Genomic DNA, 15167 nt, shown 5'->3' on the forward strand with positions numbered 1-15167 from the left:
CTGTCGCCACTTCATGGACCACTCTTTTCGATTAGCAGCAAGGGATCTTTTATATGCACCATCCCACAGACAGGGTAGTACATACCACAGCCTTTGTTATACCAGTCGTGGTGCACTGGCTGGAACGTGAAATAGCCCAATGGGCCCACCGACGGGGATCGATCCCAGACCGACCGCGCATCGAGCGAGCGCTTTACCACTGGGCTACGTCCCCCCCCCCCCCCCATGAAACGGTAATTTAGAAAATTAATGTAAAGTTTGACTAATATATAGTTGGTTTCTGGTAAGTATGTAAAGGTAAATAAGGAAAACAAATTGATAGTCATATATATGGAATATAAGTGTGAATAAAGACCTACATAATATATTTTAAAGGGACATTCCCGAGTTTGCTGCATTGTAATATGTTTTCGACTAATAAAATATTTCTACGATTAAACATACATATTAGATATATTTTCTTGTTTAGAATATCAGTGTCTGTATATTCAATATGTTTTTGGTCGTCTTAATATTTGTAAGAAGCCCAAACTGGAATTTGTCTTAAAATAATTTCGTACGTACGAAAAAATAGTTTTTAGGAAATAAAATGAAATTTAACCTACTACAAATATTAGAACGATCAGAAACACGTTTAATATACAGCCACTAATATTTTATGCACAAAAATATATTTGATATGTAATTACAGTCGTCAAAAAGTCTCTGTTAGTCGATAACATCTTAAACATTGCAGCAAACTCAGAAATGTCTCTTTAAATAATTTAATGTGTTAGCATAGTTGTCAACGTTTTTCCAAATCTGTTCAGTTTGGTTATAAGGTATTTGTTGTAATTATTGTTAATAGCTGACATTTGATTCTATCATGATATGTTTTTGTGTATTTAAGTATAAGTAGATAAATGTTATTTATCAAATATGCATTGAGCATAGGCATGCCAAACCATATAGTGTTGCATGGGTATCAGGTCGTTTCGCTCTTATTCCCGTTACACAAAAACTGCATCATATGTAGCTTGAAGAGTTCTTGGTTGTATGCCCAGTATTTATACATATTTGCATATATTATTAACGAATGCATATCGCTCGAGTTTTGCTTTTACATATAACGTTAACTTTTTTTTTTTCCAATTTAATAATTTTTTTATTTATTATTATTATTATTATTATTATTATATTATTTGTGGGTTTTTTTGGAGACGACCCCTAACTCGGGGATACATAATGAAATTGACACGGTCATTGAGGTCTATATTTAATGCGGAGATGTACATGCACATCTAGGCTTTTGACAACGTACACTTATTAGCTAAGACACATGAGTTTATTAAAAGTGTAATTGAGTTTTTATTTTGCATTAGTAAATGATGTTATAAGATTGTTATTTAACCGCAGCTTTAAATTCGGTTTTTGCCTTTAAACTTTCAAAGGGTGGGCCGTAGCCCAGTGGTAAAGCGCTCACTTGATACCTGGCCAGTATGGGATCGATCCCCGTCGGTGGGCCCGTTGGGCTATTTATTGCTCCAGCCAGTGCAACACGACTGGTACATTAAAGGCCGTGGTATTTGCTATCCTGTCCATGGGATGGTGCATATAAAAGATCCCTCGCTACTAATGGAAAAATGTAGCGGGTTTCTTCTCTAAGACTATATGTCAAAATTACCAAATGTTTGACATCCAATAGCCGATGATTGATAAATCAATGTGCTTTAGTGGTGTCGTTAAACAAAACAAACTGAACTTTCAAGAGTTACTGGTGCTCTAGGATTTAGGGATGAACGACAACACAGATACTAATAATAGCCAGTTCCTGCTTGACGACGTTGTCAACAATTTTGATGAAACAAAATATTGTTGTTTTATTTTATTATCATTTAATATTATTGTGCCGAAAACAATGCATAGACAAGGTTAGTTTTGTATTCTTTCAATTATTGTTTTAGATTAAATATGATAAACTGCTACTAGGATAAACAAAGTTCAGATAAGTCTTTAATCATAAGTAAGTATGTAAATACAAAACTTTACAAACCCATTGATTTTACAAAGTCGTTTTTTTTATTCCTTAAAATTACTAATATCGGGTTCACATGACTCGTAGAAATTGACTTAAAATGGAGAAAGATGAATTAACGGACATTCGGTGTGTGTCACATGACCTCACACGTGCCAGATCAACAAGGCCAAATCATTTTTAAAAAAATGATTTTTAAGCCCCCTGTTGATAGAATTTGTGTTTAATTATTATATTCGATCTGCAAAAGGTACATCCTACATTTTGGTGCTTCTGCTGTAGTGAATAGTATTCACAATTCATAACAATTGTAAATAATTTTGAGTGTATAAATTGTATTAAGTAAGAATCAATTCGGACCAGAACACTTGACAAACTGAAGTTTTCCTTTTTAAAAATAGTATTTTTTAATTGTGCATAGTTAAGAAACATATTTGTTTATGTAGTGGCCTTAAAAATTGAAAATTATGAACCACACCTGTGCAGTACGATACTTTTTGCAAACGCATGCACCTGAACGCACTCTTTCCTGTTTACTGGAGGATGCTTCACTTTTGTTTACTAGAATGGATTTGTTTTATGTCCAAATTGTAAATTTGTTTCATTAACTAATTGCAATCTATTTTGTTTCATGTATCATAGCTGAAAAAAGTAGAATAGTAGTGGATATCTGGTACCGGGCTGCGAACCCTGTACCTACCAGCCTTATATGTATGTCCAATGGCTTAACCTCGACACCACCGAGGCCAGTTTTAAATCTCAATAATTTGTCTTTTCAGAGTGCAGCAAAGTTGTTTTAGTTCAGTACTGTCATTAGCAGCTGCTGTAGATCGAATTGTCGATATTCACAAATGCATTTAAAGTTATTTTAATGTAATTAAACGTAACATTTCAGTGGATTTTATGGTGAAATATTTTGAGGTCAGCATGTTTGTAGTTAATTTTGACTAAATTATTTAGGACACAATGTGTATCACCTCGACTTTGATGCAATCTAAAGCTCCACCATGTAAAAGTTTTGTCAATTCTGGAAATTAAATTTACAAATAAATAAACACAGACTCTGATTTCAGGCTAGTACCGGGTAATTTAAATTAATTGGTTCATCATGACATTTTATGGTTTATAAGCTGTTAATTAAAGAGATCATCCTGAATCCGCACATCAAGCTGCTATATAATGTAGGTTGCAGAGTTTGTTTACAGTCACTCTCATGGGATGTTTACGATACTTGCAAAACATAAGATTTAATGTAAATAATCCCAACTTACAGTAATAATCATTTTAACTTTAGGATGTATCAAATACTGAGGCCAGCTGGGCTTAAACCAGCTTTTGTTCAAACTACCAGTGGACGATGCGTTGTTACTACATGTATATTTTAGGAGGGCGACAACAAATGTTCTAGAGATAAAATTAAGGTTTGATTGCACACCTACGATGCGAAGGACCAGATAATCTCATGTTTGACATTAAATAGCTTTACATCAGTCATTTTCTTTGCTACCACTGATTAGGCAAATATTTCTGCTCTAATACTAAACTAATTTTATGTTAAATACCTTTACACTGATAATTTTCGAGTTCACTGATAACAAATATATCACATATTAATCAATAATAGAAATCAGACAGTATCCACTTTCAAATAAGGCTTTTTGACCGCTATATATGGATATATTTTTAACACAATTTTACTATAACAATAAAAAAAAAATCAAACTTATAATTAAATAATGGTCAATATTGTAACACTTTTGATATTTGGTAGACACGACCATTGTTTTAGCATTTAACCACAATGCCACCTAGTGAGCTGATAGCGTATTAGTTCTGTGATATTAGACCTGGTCACAGCCGTTTAGAGACCATGGTCTGTATGTCCTTTTTGTAAAGATGGCCATCTCCATAAAGTAGAAATAATGGGATTTTTTAAATTGATTCTGGTAATGCTATTTTTCTATTTTTAAATGCATATATTAATATAGCAACTTTGAATAAGCATCTTTCTAACAAAGAATGTTTATTTTTCATAATAATACTCCTTGTTCAAATATGTTTGTTCAAATATGCACTTAACATGAATTGTTGCACTTCTAAATATCATTTATGCACTGGTGTAGCCATGATTTTAAAGGGGGGGGGGGGCAACCCACACTATGTATATATGTATGTATGATTTTATAAAATTTAATAGTTTAAATAAAAGGTTTGATTGGGGGGGGGGGGCATGCCACTACATTTATGTATAAAACAGGTCACAGATTTAATAATTTCTGTTTCTGTTTTTATACTTTCAGATTCTGTAAATGGATATTAGTTATTCTCAGGAGTTTACTGGCGTTCCAATTCTGAAGGAGACTTTGATGTTCTTGTTCAAGTTAGCATGGGAACAGTTCCACACTCTCGTCTTAGTGACCGTGTCTAGCACAGTTTGGCTCAGTGATGACTGATGCAGGATAAGAAATGTTTTGTTCACTTAGAAATTTATAAAAAACACATGTTGCTTTATTGTTAAACATATATATGATTGACCCCATGTCGGAAATAAGTTCTTCCATTAATGATAACTACGCTGGATTTGCAACATCTCTCTCCAGGTTATTGATGTTCTTTTTTCAATTTGCTTGGCGTCTAAAATTCCGCCTGCCAAGTTTAATAACCACTGTATTTCTTGCTTTGGATGTTAGAGTCCGAGTGGAAATTCAGCTGCAACAGTTTCCTTAGAACATATGTGAAAAGTAAAGCAAAGAAAACGATTGTTGTAAATCATGAGTCGTGGTGTCCGAGACTTGCGTGACCTTATCTGTGTGTCACGACTTTCAATTCGTGACAGTGATGAGGATGTAATTAGTGATGAGGAAATGCGAGCTGGAGAGCTGGAGAACTTTTCCATGAGTAGCAGTGGATCGGAAGGTTGTCACTCTTCTGCTTCCAAAAATAGTTCACACAGAGTTATATCCCCTGATTCTGGAGTAGTAATAAATGGATCTCCAACTGAACAGGGTGCATGTGGAGATGTTAATGCTCTCAACGCATCTCAAGTGAAGTACAGTAAAAAGAAAAGAAAAAAGAAAGCTCTAGCCACATTTCCTCCCAAACATGAAATGCCAAAACCTTTTGCACTTCCCCCTGTGCAGGACAGTCTTTCGAACAGAGTCAACCCACCAAGTCCCTCACATATATCGGAGAAATCCTGTGTTTCTAAACAAAGGAAATCTGAAGTCGCACCAAGAAATTTTGATGACATGATGTGTTACATGGATGCTACTATAGTCGCAGGATGGTTAGGTAGAGCCAATGCCAGTGTTTCTAATTTGGCGCAGTATTGCAATTCTGGTGACAATTTTGTTCAATTTGCTCATTTTTGGCTGTCTGATTTTCCTGATGTCCAGAAACATGACATTTTCAAAATGGAAAATGACATTCTCTTGGAAGAGCTTGGTTTAGTGTTTGCTGTAGGCAAAGAAGCCAGGAAAGTTCTTCACAGTGACATTGTCCAGTTCGCGTCGGCCATCTTCAGGGAGTATCCTGGGAAACTAGTCAGTCTGAAAGGCCCGCACTTATTTCTTGATCACCTGGATGTGCTGGTATCTGAACATACTGATCAGTATAAGAAACTGCTATCCGACGTAAAGTGTGCTACTAGAAACCGACAGTATGCTCAATGGCTCCTGGCAACACGGTCATTTGCTCTTGTCAGCATGTGGGTGGCCATTATGAACTTCTACCGAAACCTCACAGGTCGACAGGCAGCCTGCTCTACTCGGCCTGTTTCCAGTAATGTTTCAGATAACAGTATTCATCAACAGCGGCTTTCTCAGGCAGTTAGGTATGTACATGTATTTGTTCATTGAAGTTGGGACCATTGTGTTAGTTGCTAATCTGTTGGAAAATAATATTTTATGCAACTTTGCTATTTTATACATAATGTGTAATTAAACGCTGTTCAGAACCTTAACCTTTTGCCACCACATTTTCCCCACAGAAAAGATATAGGATATAACTTTGATAGCACTGTTGTTACAATTGGAGTGGATGGTTTAGTGGTTAAGCCATTGAACATAAGGCTGGTAGGGTTTGCATCCCAGTACCAGCTCCCACCCAGAGTGAGCTTAATGACTTGGTGGGTATGTGTACGGTCACTATAACTACCTCTCTCTCACCAACCTGTCCTGGCACACAGCAGATATCCGACGTCAGTAACTAGTTATTATTTTTATCCTGCAGACCATAAAAATTAAGGGGAAAAACTATTATTTCTGTTATTTCTGCCACATTGTACATTGCACGATGACCTAGAGGTCAAATGAGCAATTTTGTAATGTAGCTATGCATGTGACATATGAGTGACGTCAAAAGTCATAATCTTCTAGTATACGTTTATGACTTTGCTTTAATTGGTCCTCATAATCTGTCAATAGAAACAGTGGTAGCAGGATAAAACAGAATTATGAACTCAGCCTCTGCTAAATAGAAGATGAAATGACCTGTAATTTTAAGCAGGTGACATTTTTATTTCACCTGGTAGGTCTAAAAAATGGATGGCTTTTCACAGGCCGCTATTTCGAACCCTGAATAAATGTTTGAACAACCTCAGAAAATGAATTAGAAATCGAACAAAACCCTTGGAATTGTATGGAAGCCTTTTTCTAGAGAGTTATGAGATGGTCTATGTTTGTATTTCAGACTGGGATTTGTAGACGTGGTGCACTACTTGGTGGTGCGAGGTCATGTGAAGCCACACACGGTTGATGCTCACAACCGTACTGTCGTGTTCATCGCGGTCATGCACAAGCAGACTCAAATTCTACAATACTTCCTGACCAGAGTGAGTAACACAAGCAGTAGCAGTTAGAAACTTGTTATATATATATATTTTTTTTTTTTTGTTATTTAAAAAAAAAAAATTTGTGTGAAAGATTTGTCAAATCATTCGGGTTTCTGTCATAATTTTTTTTTACAGTGGTTGAACTTTGAATATTTATCTGTAGGCAATTAATGAGACTGGGCTTGGGATGGACGTGCCTAAACCCAAATAAGATATGGGCACAAGGCAAGGCAATTAATGATTATCTATTATTTCTTTTAGGTTCATCGAGGTATAAAAAAAAACAGTGCAAACAGTGAACTGGCGGTTAGGTTGGCACAAATATTCGCCATGCTTTTTTTGGTTCATATCCCAGTGATATAACAGATAATTCTTATACCTGTATAATTAAAATTGAAACATATATATTAAACTACAAACAAGAGTATTATTTACTTCGAATTCATTTTTTTATTCCTGACCAATAACGTTCCACAATACAATGTACCAGTATAAAGTTAAGTTAACAGATCTGAAGGCCCTTGACAACAACATTTTTACATTTATCCAGAAATGAACAAACCTGTGTTGCTATGGCTGGACCACTTGGATGCCTTTAAACTGTAATGAATACAATGGAAATTTAATTATTTCAAGTATGGTGTTGGTGAGCGTGATGTTGCAAACACCACAACAGACTGAGTTGTACATTAACATTCAACATCAACCAGGCTTACCCTGTTCATTGTCAATATAGCCAATTGCTAATTTTTATACAAAGTGGCTATAACATTTTGTCTTTGGCAAATAAAATTTTCTTTAAAATTTTCAAGGAAATACTCTACATACCTAAATATTGACTCAAACAAATTTGTTCCAAAGTGAGCACTGATCAACTTCATTTTCACTTGTTCCATCTAAAATGTTTGTCAAGTCCAAATGTTTCTGTTGAAAGAGTTAACCAGTATTCAAGTTAAACAGCAAAAAATCCAATGGCATTTGATTAAAATAAAAATATCAAACATGTTGCAAAGTTAACTTCATGAATAAAATATTGTCAATGTATTTCATTTTTATGTTTACTTAGTTATTCAATCGAAAAAGTTGTTAGCACTGTCCTACATGCAAAACAACTTATGTTAAATGAACAAACCCTAGTTTTTAAACACTGTGGCATATCTTTCTCAATTAAAGCCATTTGTGATAATTAGTCCCCTACCGGTTCCACCAGAGGGGACTATAGGTTTTATCTCAGTCCTGTCTGTCTGTCCGTCCATCCCACTTTATCCAAATGTGTTACAGGTGTATAGATTTTAAAAAAACCGTTTCAACCTATGCAATCGTCTTCGACCATAATATATATAGAGTAACTGCATGCGTTAATTTTACCAAAAAAGAGCCAAAGATTCATTTTGAAAATAAATATAAAGTAGGAAATAAAATGCATGCAGTGAGTAATGGTTTTAGAAATATTGTTTGTTCCATTGAAATGACAGACCCTAGTTTTTAAACGCTATGGCTTATTTTTCACTATTAGAGCCGTTTTAATAACTGAAATCATACTTTACTTAGATTTTATTGTTCAGATTATCCATTTTCATACATCCGAAGCGTTTCTGGTCATCATACATTTTATATATTTTTAAAAACACATGTGCGTCTGAGAAGTAATAGTTATGGAGTCGAGTTCTTGTCTATTTTTTATGGGTATTTCACCGTTTCAACGTCACAGACTCTTGTTTCACTCTATATTAGCTTTATCCAAATGTGTTAAGGTTTGTAGATTAACTAAACTTAGTGTCAATTTTTTTTACGGGTTAAAATTAGTGTCTGCAACTTAAATTTAACCCTTTGAACTCTGTAAACCACTTGTGACTAGTTAGACAATCTCAATGGAATGAATGGTAGATGGAAGAAATCTAAGGGTGAAAGGGATAATACTGACCATAAAGTGAACAACAAAAACCTTAGGGTGACCATGTGCTGTGCTGAGAGTACCACTCACATATAAAGATTATACAGCAGAAATGAGTTTCCACTAAGCACAAATAAGGTCAAACCTACTACATTTGACTCTATATTTTATAGTGCTTCATGTACTCACACAAATGGAGTTACATAGACACTCCTTAGAGAATAACTAATGAGCTACGAGGAATTAGGAATTATCTGTCCCGAGTGAATGAATGTTGTAAACCCAAGCCTTTGGCGTGGGTTTTACAACATTCATTGACAAGGGTCAGATCATTCGTAACTTCTCGTAGCAAGTTGGTTATTCTGTTTATTACCCATTGTCAATTTTAACTTATTTTTAATGTAAAAATTCCTCTGCAGTGTACAACAAATCCATCAGCCATTACGTCATATAATCTTACGCGCATTAAATGATGTAATGTAAGTGACGTCATAGCATAACGGTGTTCTCTTTACAGCCAAATGTTTACAGTACAAAATAATACAACTGTATTTGCATTTGAAAATAATTATTTTTATATATTACTAAAGCCGCTGATTATGAAAATATACCATTTCATGTTTACGAAACAAATGAATCCATTTGTTTTTGTAAATCTTTGTAGATTGTATAATGTATGTGTAATCTGATTCATGAATGGAAACATTATATGAATGAAAGTGAAGTTCCGGCCATGGCAAGCAACCAACCAAATGTCGCGATTTTTGGCGGTGTCTACAGATAGATATGATTTTTTAATTGTTTACTTGGCAATTTAATAATGAAATACTAGTATGGATGCCAAATTCAGTTGGTTTTTTCCAGTTTGGTGAATTGGTAAATGATACCAATTCAATATCCTGTCACTGACAATAGTATGGAAAGTTTTCGGTTGGGGAGGTCGGGCATGGTTTGAGATCCATATCTGCAAGATATGAACATTTTAACCATTACCTTGAATGATCAGTACAATCATTTAAAAAAAAAAAAATTATTAGTCCCCTACCAGTCCTAATGGAGGGGTCTATAGGTTTCATCTCCATCTGTCTGTCTTTCTTTCTGTCTGTCTAACTGTCCCATATTGTTTTATGGACATTTTGTTTCGCACTGCCTCCAGATACCGAGTTAAAAAAACACCCTTTATCATGTACAGTTTCAGATATAGTTTGAGTTATGGCCCTTGAACTTTGGAAAACAAAATTTATCATGTACTGTTAAAGAACAAGTTTGACATTCAAGACGATTCACCCATTTTTCACAGTTATGGCCAATGAACTTAAGAGATATGAAAAACAAAATGTCAGACATTTTTTCAAAATGCCTCAAGAGAATGAGCTGAAATTTTGTGTATATCTTTATCATGTACTGTTACAGATCAGGTATGACTTACATAGCAATTTACCCCTTGGCCCTTGATCGTAGGAGACGGTGTGCGATTTTGGTTTAAAACATTTAAGTGTCATAAGGTCTCTCTGTCTGTAAACCACCAACCCAGCAAGCCTTGCCATGCATGTCCAGTAGAATGGAAGATACACTAAATGTTTTGCATAAAACCATGGAAGAGATCACTATTCAAGACTGGTTTCCCAGGATTTTGAGATATATGTTGACTATGTTATTTCGAAGAATCAATGTAATTTGTACAAATAATTTTTCTGAGTCATGTGTGTCATATATGATTTATGATTTTTGCAAGCCTCGGGCTCCTGGACTCCTCAAAATAGCACACTGGGAGATATATATATATAAAAATGTTTTGGGCCTGGAATGCTTGTTTTTAAAACATTTTATGTCTGACATGGGGCAGGGCTCACTGGATTTGTGTTGGACTCTGCAAAGAGAGTGTCTTTACATGTACAGCTCTTTAATGTTTCACTGTGTTACATGGTGTTTGTTTTTGTTAAAATGTAAAATAAGTTTACTCTTTCAGGTGAAGCCGCCTGTGGATGTGAACCTTCCGTCTGACACTGGGAACACCCCCCTGCATGCCGCGGTTAACAATGGCAGCCTGTCTCTTGTGTTGAAGCTTTTAAAGTGTGACAACATTGACTTGAACTGTACTAACCCACAGTGCGAAAATGCCACACCATTACACCTAGCTGTTATGCATGGTAAGTGAGGAATGTGTATTAAATAAATAATATACCAAACAACAAAATAGACCTGAATATTTCGGTTATAGCTTATATATGTTTTTCAGGACAAAAGGGCGGGACGTAGCCCAGTGGTAAAACGCTTGCTTGATGCATGGTCGGTCTGGGATCGATCCCTGTCAGTGGGCACATTGGGCTATTTCTCGCTCTAGCCAGCGCACCATGACTGGTACATCAAAGGCCATGGTATGTGCTATCCTGTCTATGGGATGGTGCATATAAAAGATCCCTTACTGCTAATCGAAAAGAATAGCTTGTGAAGTGGTGACAGCTGGTTTTCTCTCTCAATATCTGTGTGGTCCTTAACCATATGTCCGACTCCATATTACCGTAAATAAAATGTGTTGAGTGCGTTGTTAAATAAAACATTTCTTTCCTTCAGGACAAAATTAAATCAGTAAATTGACTTATAATGGGCCTAAGATGTTCTCAAAATATTGATAATTTTAACAGCCATAAAAACTAATGACATCAAATTGAATAATTTTATATGAATTTCAAAAAAGAAAGAACGTTATACATGTATTCGCAGACCTCAACATCATTAATTGCTACCCTAACTTAGATTATGGGGGTCATTTTAGATATTAACATATTGATACCATATAAATGGACATGCTATGGGGAGCTAAAAATTACTCTCCTTAAAATAATTTCAGGTGAGTGATGGGGAGTGAGAGTAATAGCTCACCTTAAATTGCAAAGTCTGTATTCAAATTTCTTTTGTTCAGTATAACTATTGTGAAATTATTTGCATATTAATTTCACACCCACAATTGTTCAGTGTGTACACTAGATGTAACTTAAACTCAAATAACGTGTGTGCTCTTCTTACATTAAGTACAGAAAAACTGTATTGTTTTTATTTTCAATATTGAAGTTTGAATTGTGGTTAAAAGGCAGGTTTGGATGTAGCTCAGTAATAGAGCTGCAATGAGACAGGATTACAGGCTGTGGTATGTACTGTCCTGCCTTTGAGAAAGTGCATGTAAAATATCCTACACCATGTACTTGTATTAAATAAGAGTCCATGATGGGAGCAGATTTGCTTTCGCTCTTTAGGCCAAATGTCAAAAAAATAACCGTGTGTTAAGACTACAAAAGTGATCTATGTGTAAAAAGTGCTGAAGTGTTTTTAAACAGATAATGAGTAACAGGTGAATACTATTTATCTTGCTGTGTCACTGAGTTTATAACTTCATAGCTTAGTGTATCAGATATTCATTTAATCAGATCTATCTGTATATATGTGTGTGTATGTATGCTTACAGAGACGCAGTGACACGTACACACATACAGCACACTAAGTGTTACCCATCTCTTGTTAAAACAATGAAAAGTAGTATAAAAAACAATACAAATCTTTAAACAGACCTGGCTGGAGTTCCTTGGGGAGTCGTAAAGGGAGATAAATCTTCCAAGCACACAGCCTCATGAGACATTTGCCAGCCAGACGGTTTGGCACGGATCCCAGATGTGATAATACAGACACACCGATTTAGATAATGTCATGTTGATTAGTTTATTAAACTGGCTTTTATATATCTTTAGTTTTATTATTTTGTTACTTATGTTCATCACTTGAAGTGTCCAGTCATCCGTTTCATCCTATACACTTAGAAATTTACATAGACACATACACATGCATTTATGCTTGGATTTGTAAAGCGGTCACTCGATGCATGGTCGGTCTTTGATCGATCCCCATCGGTGGGCCCATTGGGCTATTTCTTGTTCCAGCCAGTGCATCACGACTGGCATATCAAAGGCTGTGGTATGTACTACCCTGTCTGTGGGATGAAAGAAAGAAAGGAATGTTTTATTTAACAATGCACTCAACACATTTTATTTATGGTTATATGGCATCAGACCACACAAATATTGAGAGAGGAAACCTGCTGTTGCCACTTCATGGGCTACTCTTTTTGATTAGCAGCAAGGGATCTTTTATATGCACCATCCCACAGACAGGGTTGTACATACCATGGCCTTTGATATACCAGTCGTGGTGCACTGGCTGTAACGAGAAATAGCCCAATGGGCCCACCGAGGGGGATCGATGCCAGACCGACCGCACATCGAGCGAGCGCTTTACCACTGGGCTACATCCTGCCCCTGTCTGTGGGATGGTGCATATAAAAGATTCCTTGCTGCTAATCGAAAAAGAGTAGCCCATGAAGTGGCGACAGCAGGTTTCCTCTCAATATCTGTGTGGTCCTTAACCATATGTCTGACACCATATTACCGTAAATAAAATGTGTTGAGTGCATTGTTAAATAAAACATTTCCTTCCTTCCTTATACTTGTATTTTACAATCTTTTCTAAATTCTGTAATTTTACCCAGGAAATAAAATTAAAAAATCAAACTAAATTAGTACCTTATAGTATGTCATTAATACATAAATATTTTGAACTGTACTCTTTGGTATGTCGATGAGTAAAATAAATGATTATGTTACATTTTTCAAATATGTATTAATGCTCAATATTATAGAAATTCATATAACTAATTGACAGTCTGTCAGTCATTACCACCCCTCCTCCCCCCTCTCTTTATTTCTCTCTCTCTCTCTCTCTCCCTCTCTCTCTCTCTCTCTCTCTCTCTCTCTCTCTCTCTCTCTCTCTCTCTCTCTCTCTCTCTCTCTCTCTCTCTCTCTCTCTCCATTCTGTAATGTTCCACTACATGTACTATGTTCTCATTTAATCATTTAAGATTGCAAATTTGGATGCATCTAGATAAGCCTACACTAAAACTTTATTTAATATGTTAAAGTGTTAGGACAGTGGAATTGATGGTCAGAAATTTATCCAGGATATTTCACCATGGTCCCATGACTGATGGGATTGTGAAAATTAGCACCAGCAAATCATACTTGGGATATGTTTCCAGTCCTCTAAATGATGCAGTACACTACAGTTAAATTAATTTATTACAACAGACATAATTAAATATACATACTGGGAATTATTGGGAATTTTTAGTAAAGAAATTAGGAATTTTTAGTGCCACTTCCTTTTGAGAAGGGAGTCTATGTTCAGACCCATGGACATCTTCATAAATCAAGGCTAATATTCGTTCTTCGTATTCAGCCTTGATACATGTCGTCAAGAAATCGTGCCAGAAAATGCTTAAATTTCATTGGATGCGATGAGATCTGATTGCAACGAATCGTAACGCTCCTTATAGATTCCCTTGTTATTGTAAACAAAGATGGCAGCGTCAGCGTCCGTGGAAATGTGTCGTGTTTGTCACGATATGTTAAAAAAAAGGTTTCGGCGGTTAATTTTTGATATTGCTTTCAAGATTGTCACATGTTACCGATGCTGTGATTGGTCAGCGATGTCATCGTGTAAGGGACATAATCGGTGTTACAAATTTTCTTTCAATAGAGGGCGCTAGTAGTGGATATCAGTAATCTTGACTACATGTATCAAGGCTGAATACGAGGAACGAATATTAGCCTTGATTTATGAAGATGACTGATGGCATCTGTTTGTTGTCTCCCACTTGCACTGGATCACTAGGAGCAGTGAGTCACATAAAAACACATTTTTCATTTCACAGTGTTTCATTATCTGTCTGATTTTTATGCTAAAGTATTTGATAAAATTGTTGTCTGTTGAAATATCACCAGAAAATGAACTTATTTATAATTTCTGAATGATTTCATAATGTGAATAGCTTAACACCTCTAATTGGCCCTAAAGGGTCAGTATCAGCCAATCATATGGCTTGACACAATCACTCCTGACAATAATTAATGAAAAAAAAGAAGGCTATCAGTTCATGACATGGCTTAACAAATATGCTATTAGTATTTTGTTTTGTCTTTAATAGACTATTACCGTAGTTCTCAATGAAGCTAATTAGTTGTGCTGTTTAGGCATGCACTGGGCACATAAGTAAAAGTGCTTCCCTTTTTTATTTTCAGGAAATGAAGACATTGTTAAAGCTTTGCTCAATACAGGAGCATGCACAACAGCCAAAATGGGCGACCTTACCCCAATGGATATAGCTAGAGACTTTGGAAAAGAAAACATAGTAACGCTTTTAGAAGAGAAATTGAATATTTCTGTGTGACGTTAGTTTGTTAAGTTATTATGATCTGTGATAAATTATATAGTTATATTTTTCATGAATGTTCATGTATGTTCTTTGATATACATATGTGTGGTTTTTATGAATGCTTGATAATATGGTAAAGAGTGAAAACTAAATAAACGTAACTAAAATA

The 15167-nt window shown here is 35.5% G+C and overlaps 1 protein-coding gene across 1 annotated transcript; it reads left to right on the forward strand.

Moving 5' to 3' along the window:
* Window positions 1–1779: 1779 nt before the first annotated feature.
* On the forward strand, window positions 1780–15167 carry LOC121379321. The gene is made up of 5 exons (XM_041507892.1): window positions 1780–1910; window positions 4315–5846; window positions 6704–6845; window positions 10709–10889; window positions 14865–15167. Exons 2-5 carry the CDS (start codon window positions 4786–4788, stop codon window positions 15011–15013), a joined length of 1533 nt encoding a protein of 510 aa, XP_041363826.1. The 5' UTR covers window positions 1780–1910; window positions 4315–4785; the 3' UTR covers window positions 15014–15167.

The sequence above is a fragment of the Gigantopelta aegis genome, chromosome 8, assembly GCF_016097555.1.
Source record: "Gigantopelta aegis isolate Gae_Host chromosome 8, Gae_host_genome, whole genome shotgun sequence".
Classification (NCBI taxonomy): Eukaryota; Metazoa; Mollusca; class Gastropoda; order Neomphalida; family Peltospiridae; genus Gigantopelta; species Gigantopelta aegis.

Coding starts and splice junctions, on each gene's coding strand:
- LOC121379321 (XM_041507892.1), top strand. CDS start 4,786: ATGAGTCGTGGTGTCCGAGACTTGCGTGACCTTATCTGTGTGTCACGA. Junction 6,846..10,708: donor TACAATACTTCCTGACCAGA/GTGAGTAACACA, acceptor TTACTCTTTCAG/GTGAAGCCGCCTGTGGATGT. Junction 10,890..14,864: donor ACACCTAGCTGTTATGCATG/GTAAGTGAGGAA, acceptor TTTTATTTTCAG/GAAATGAAGACATTGTTAAA.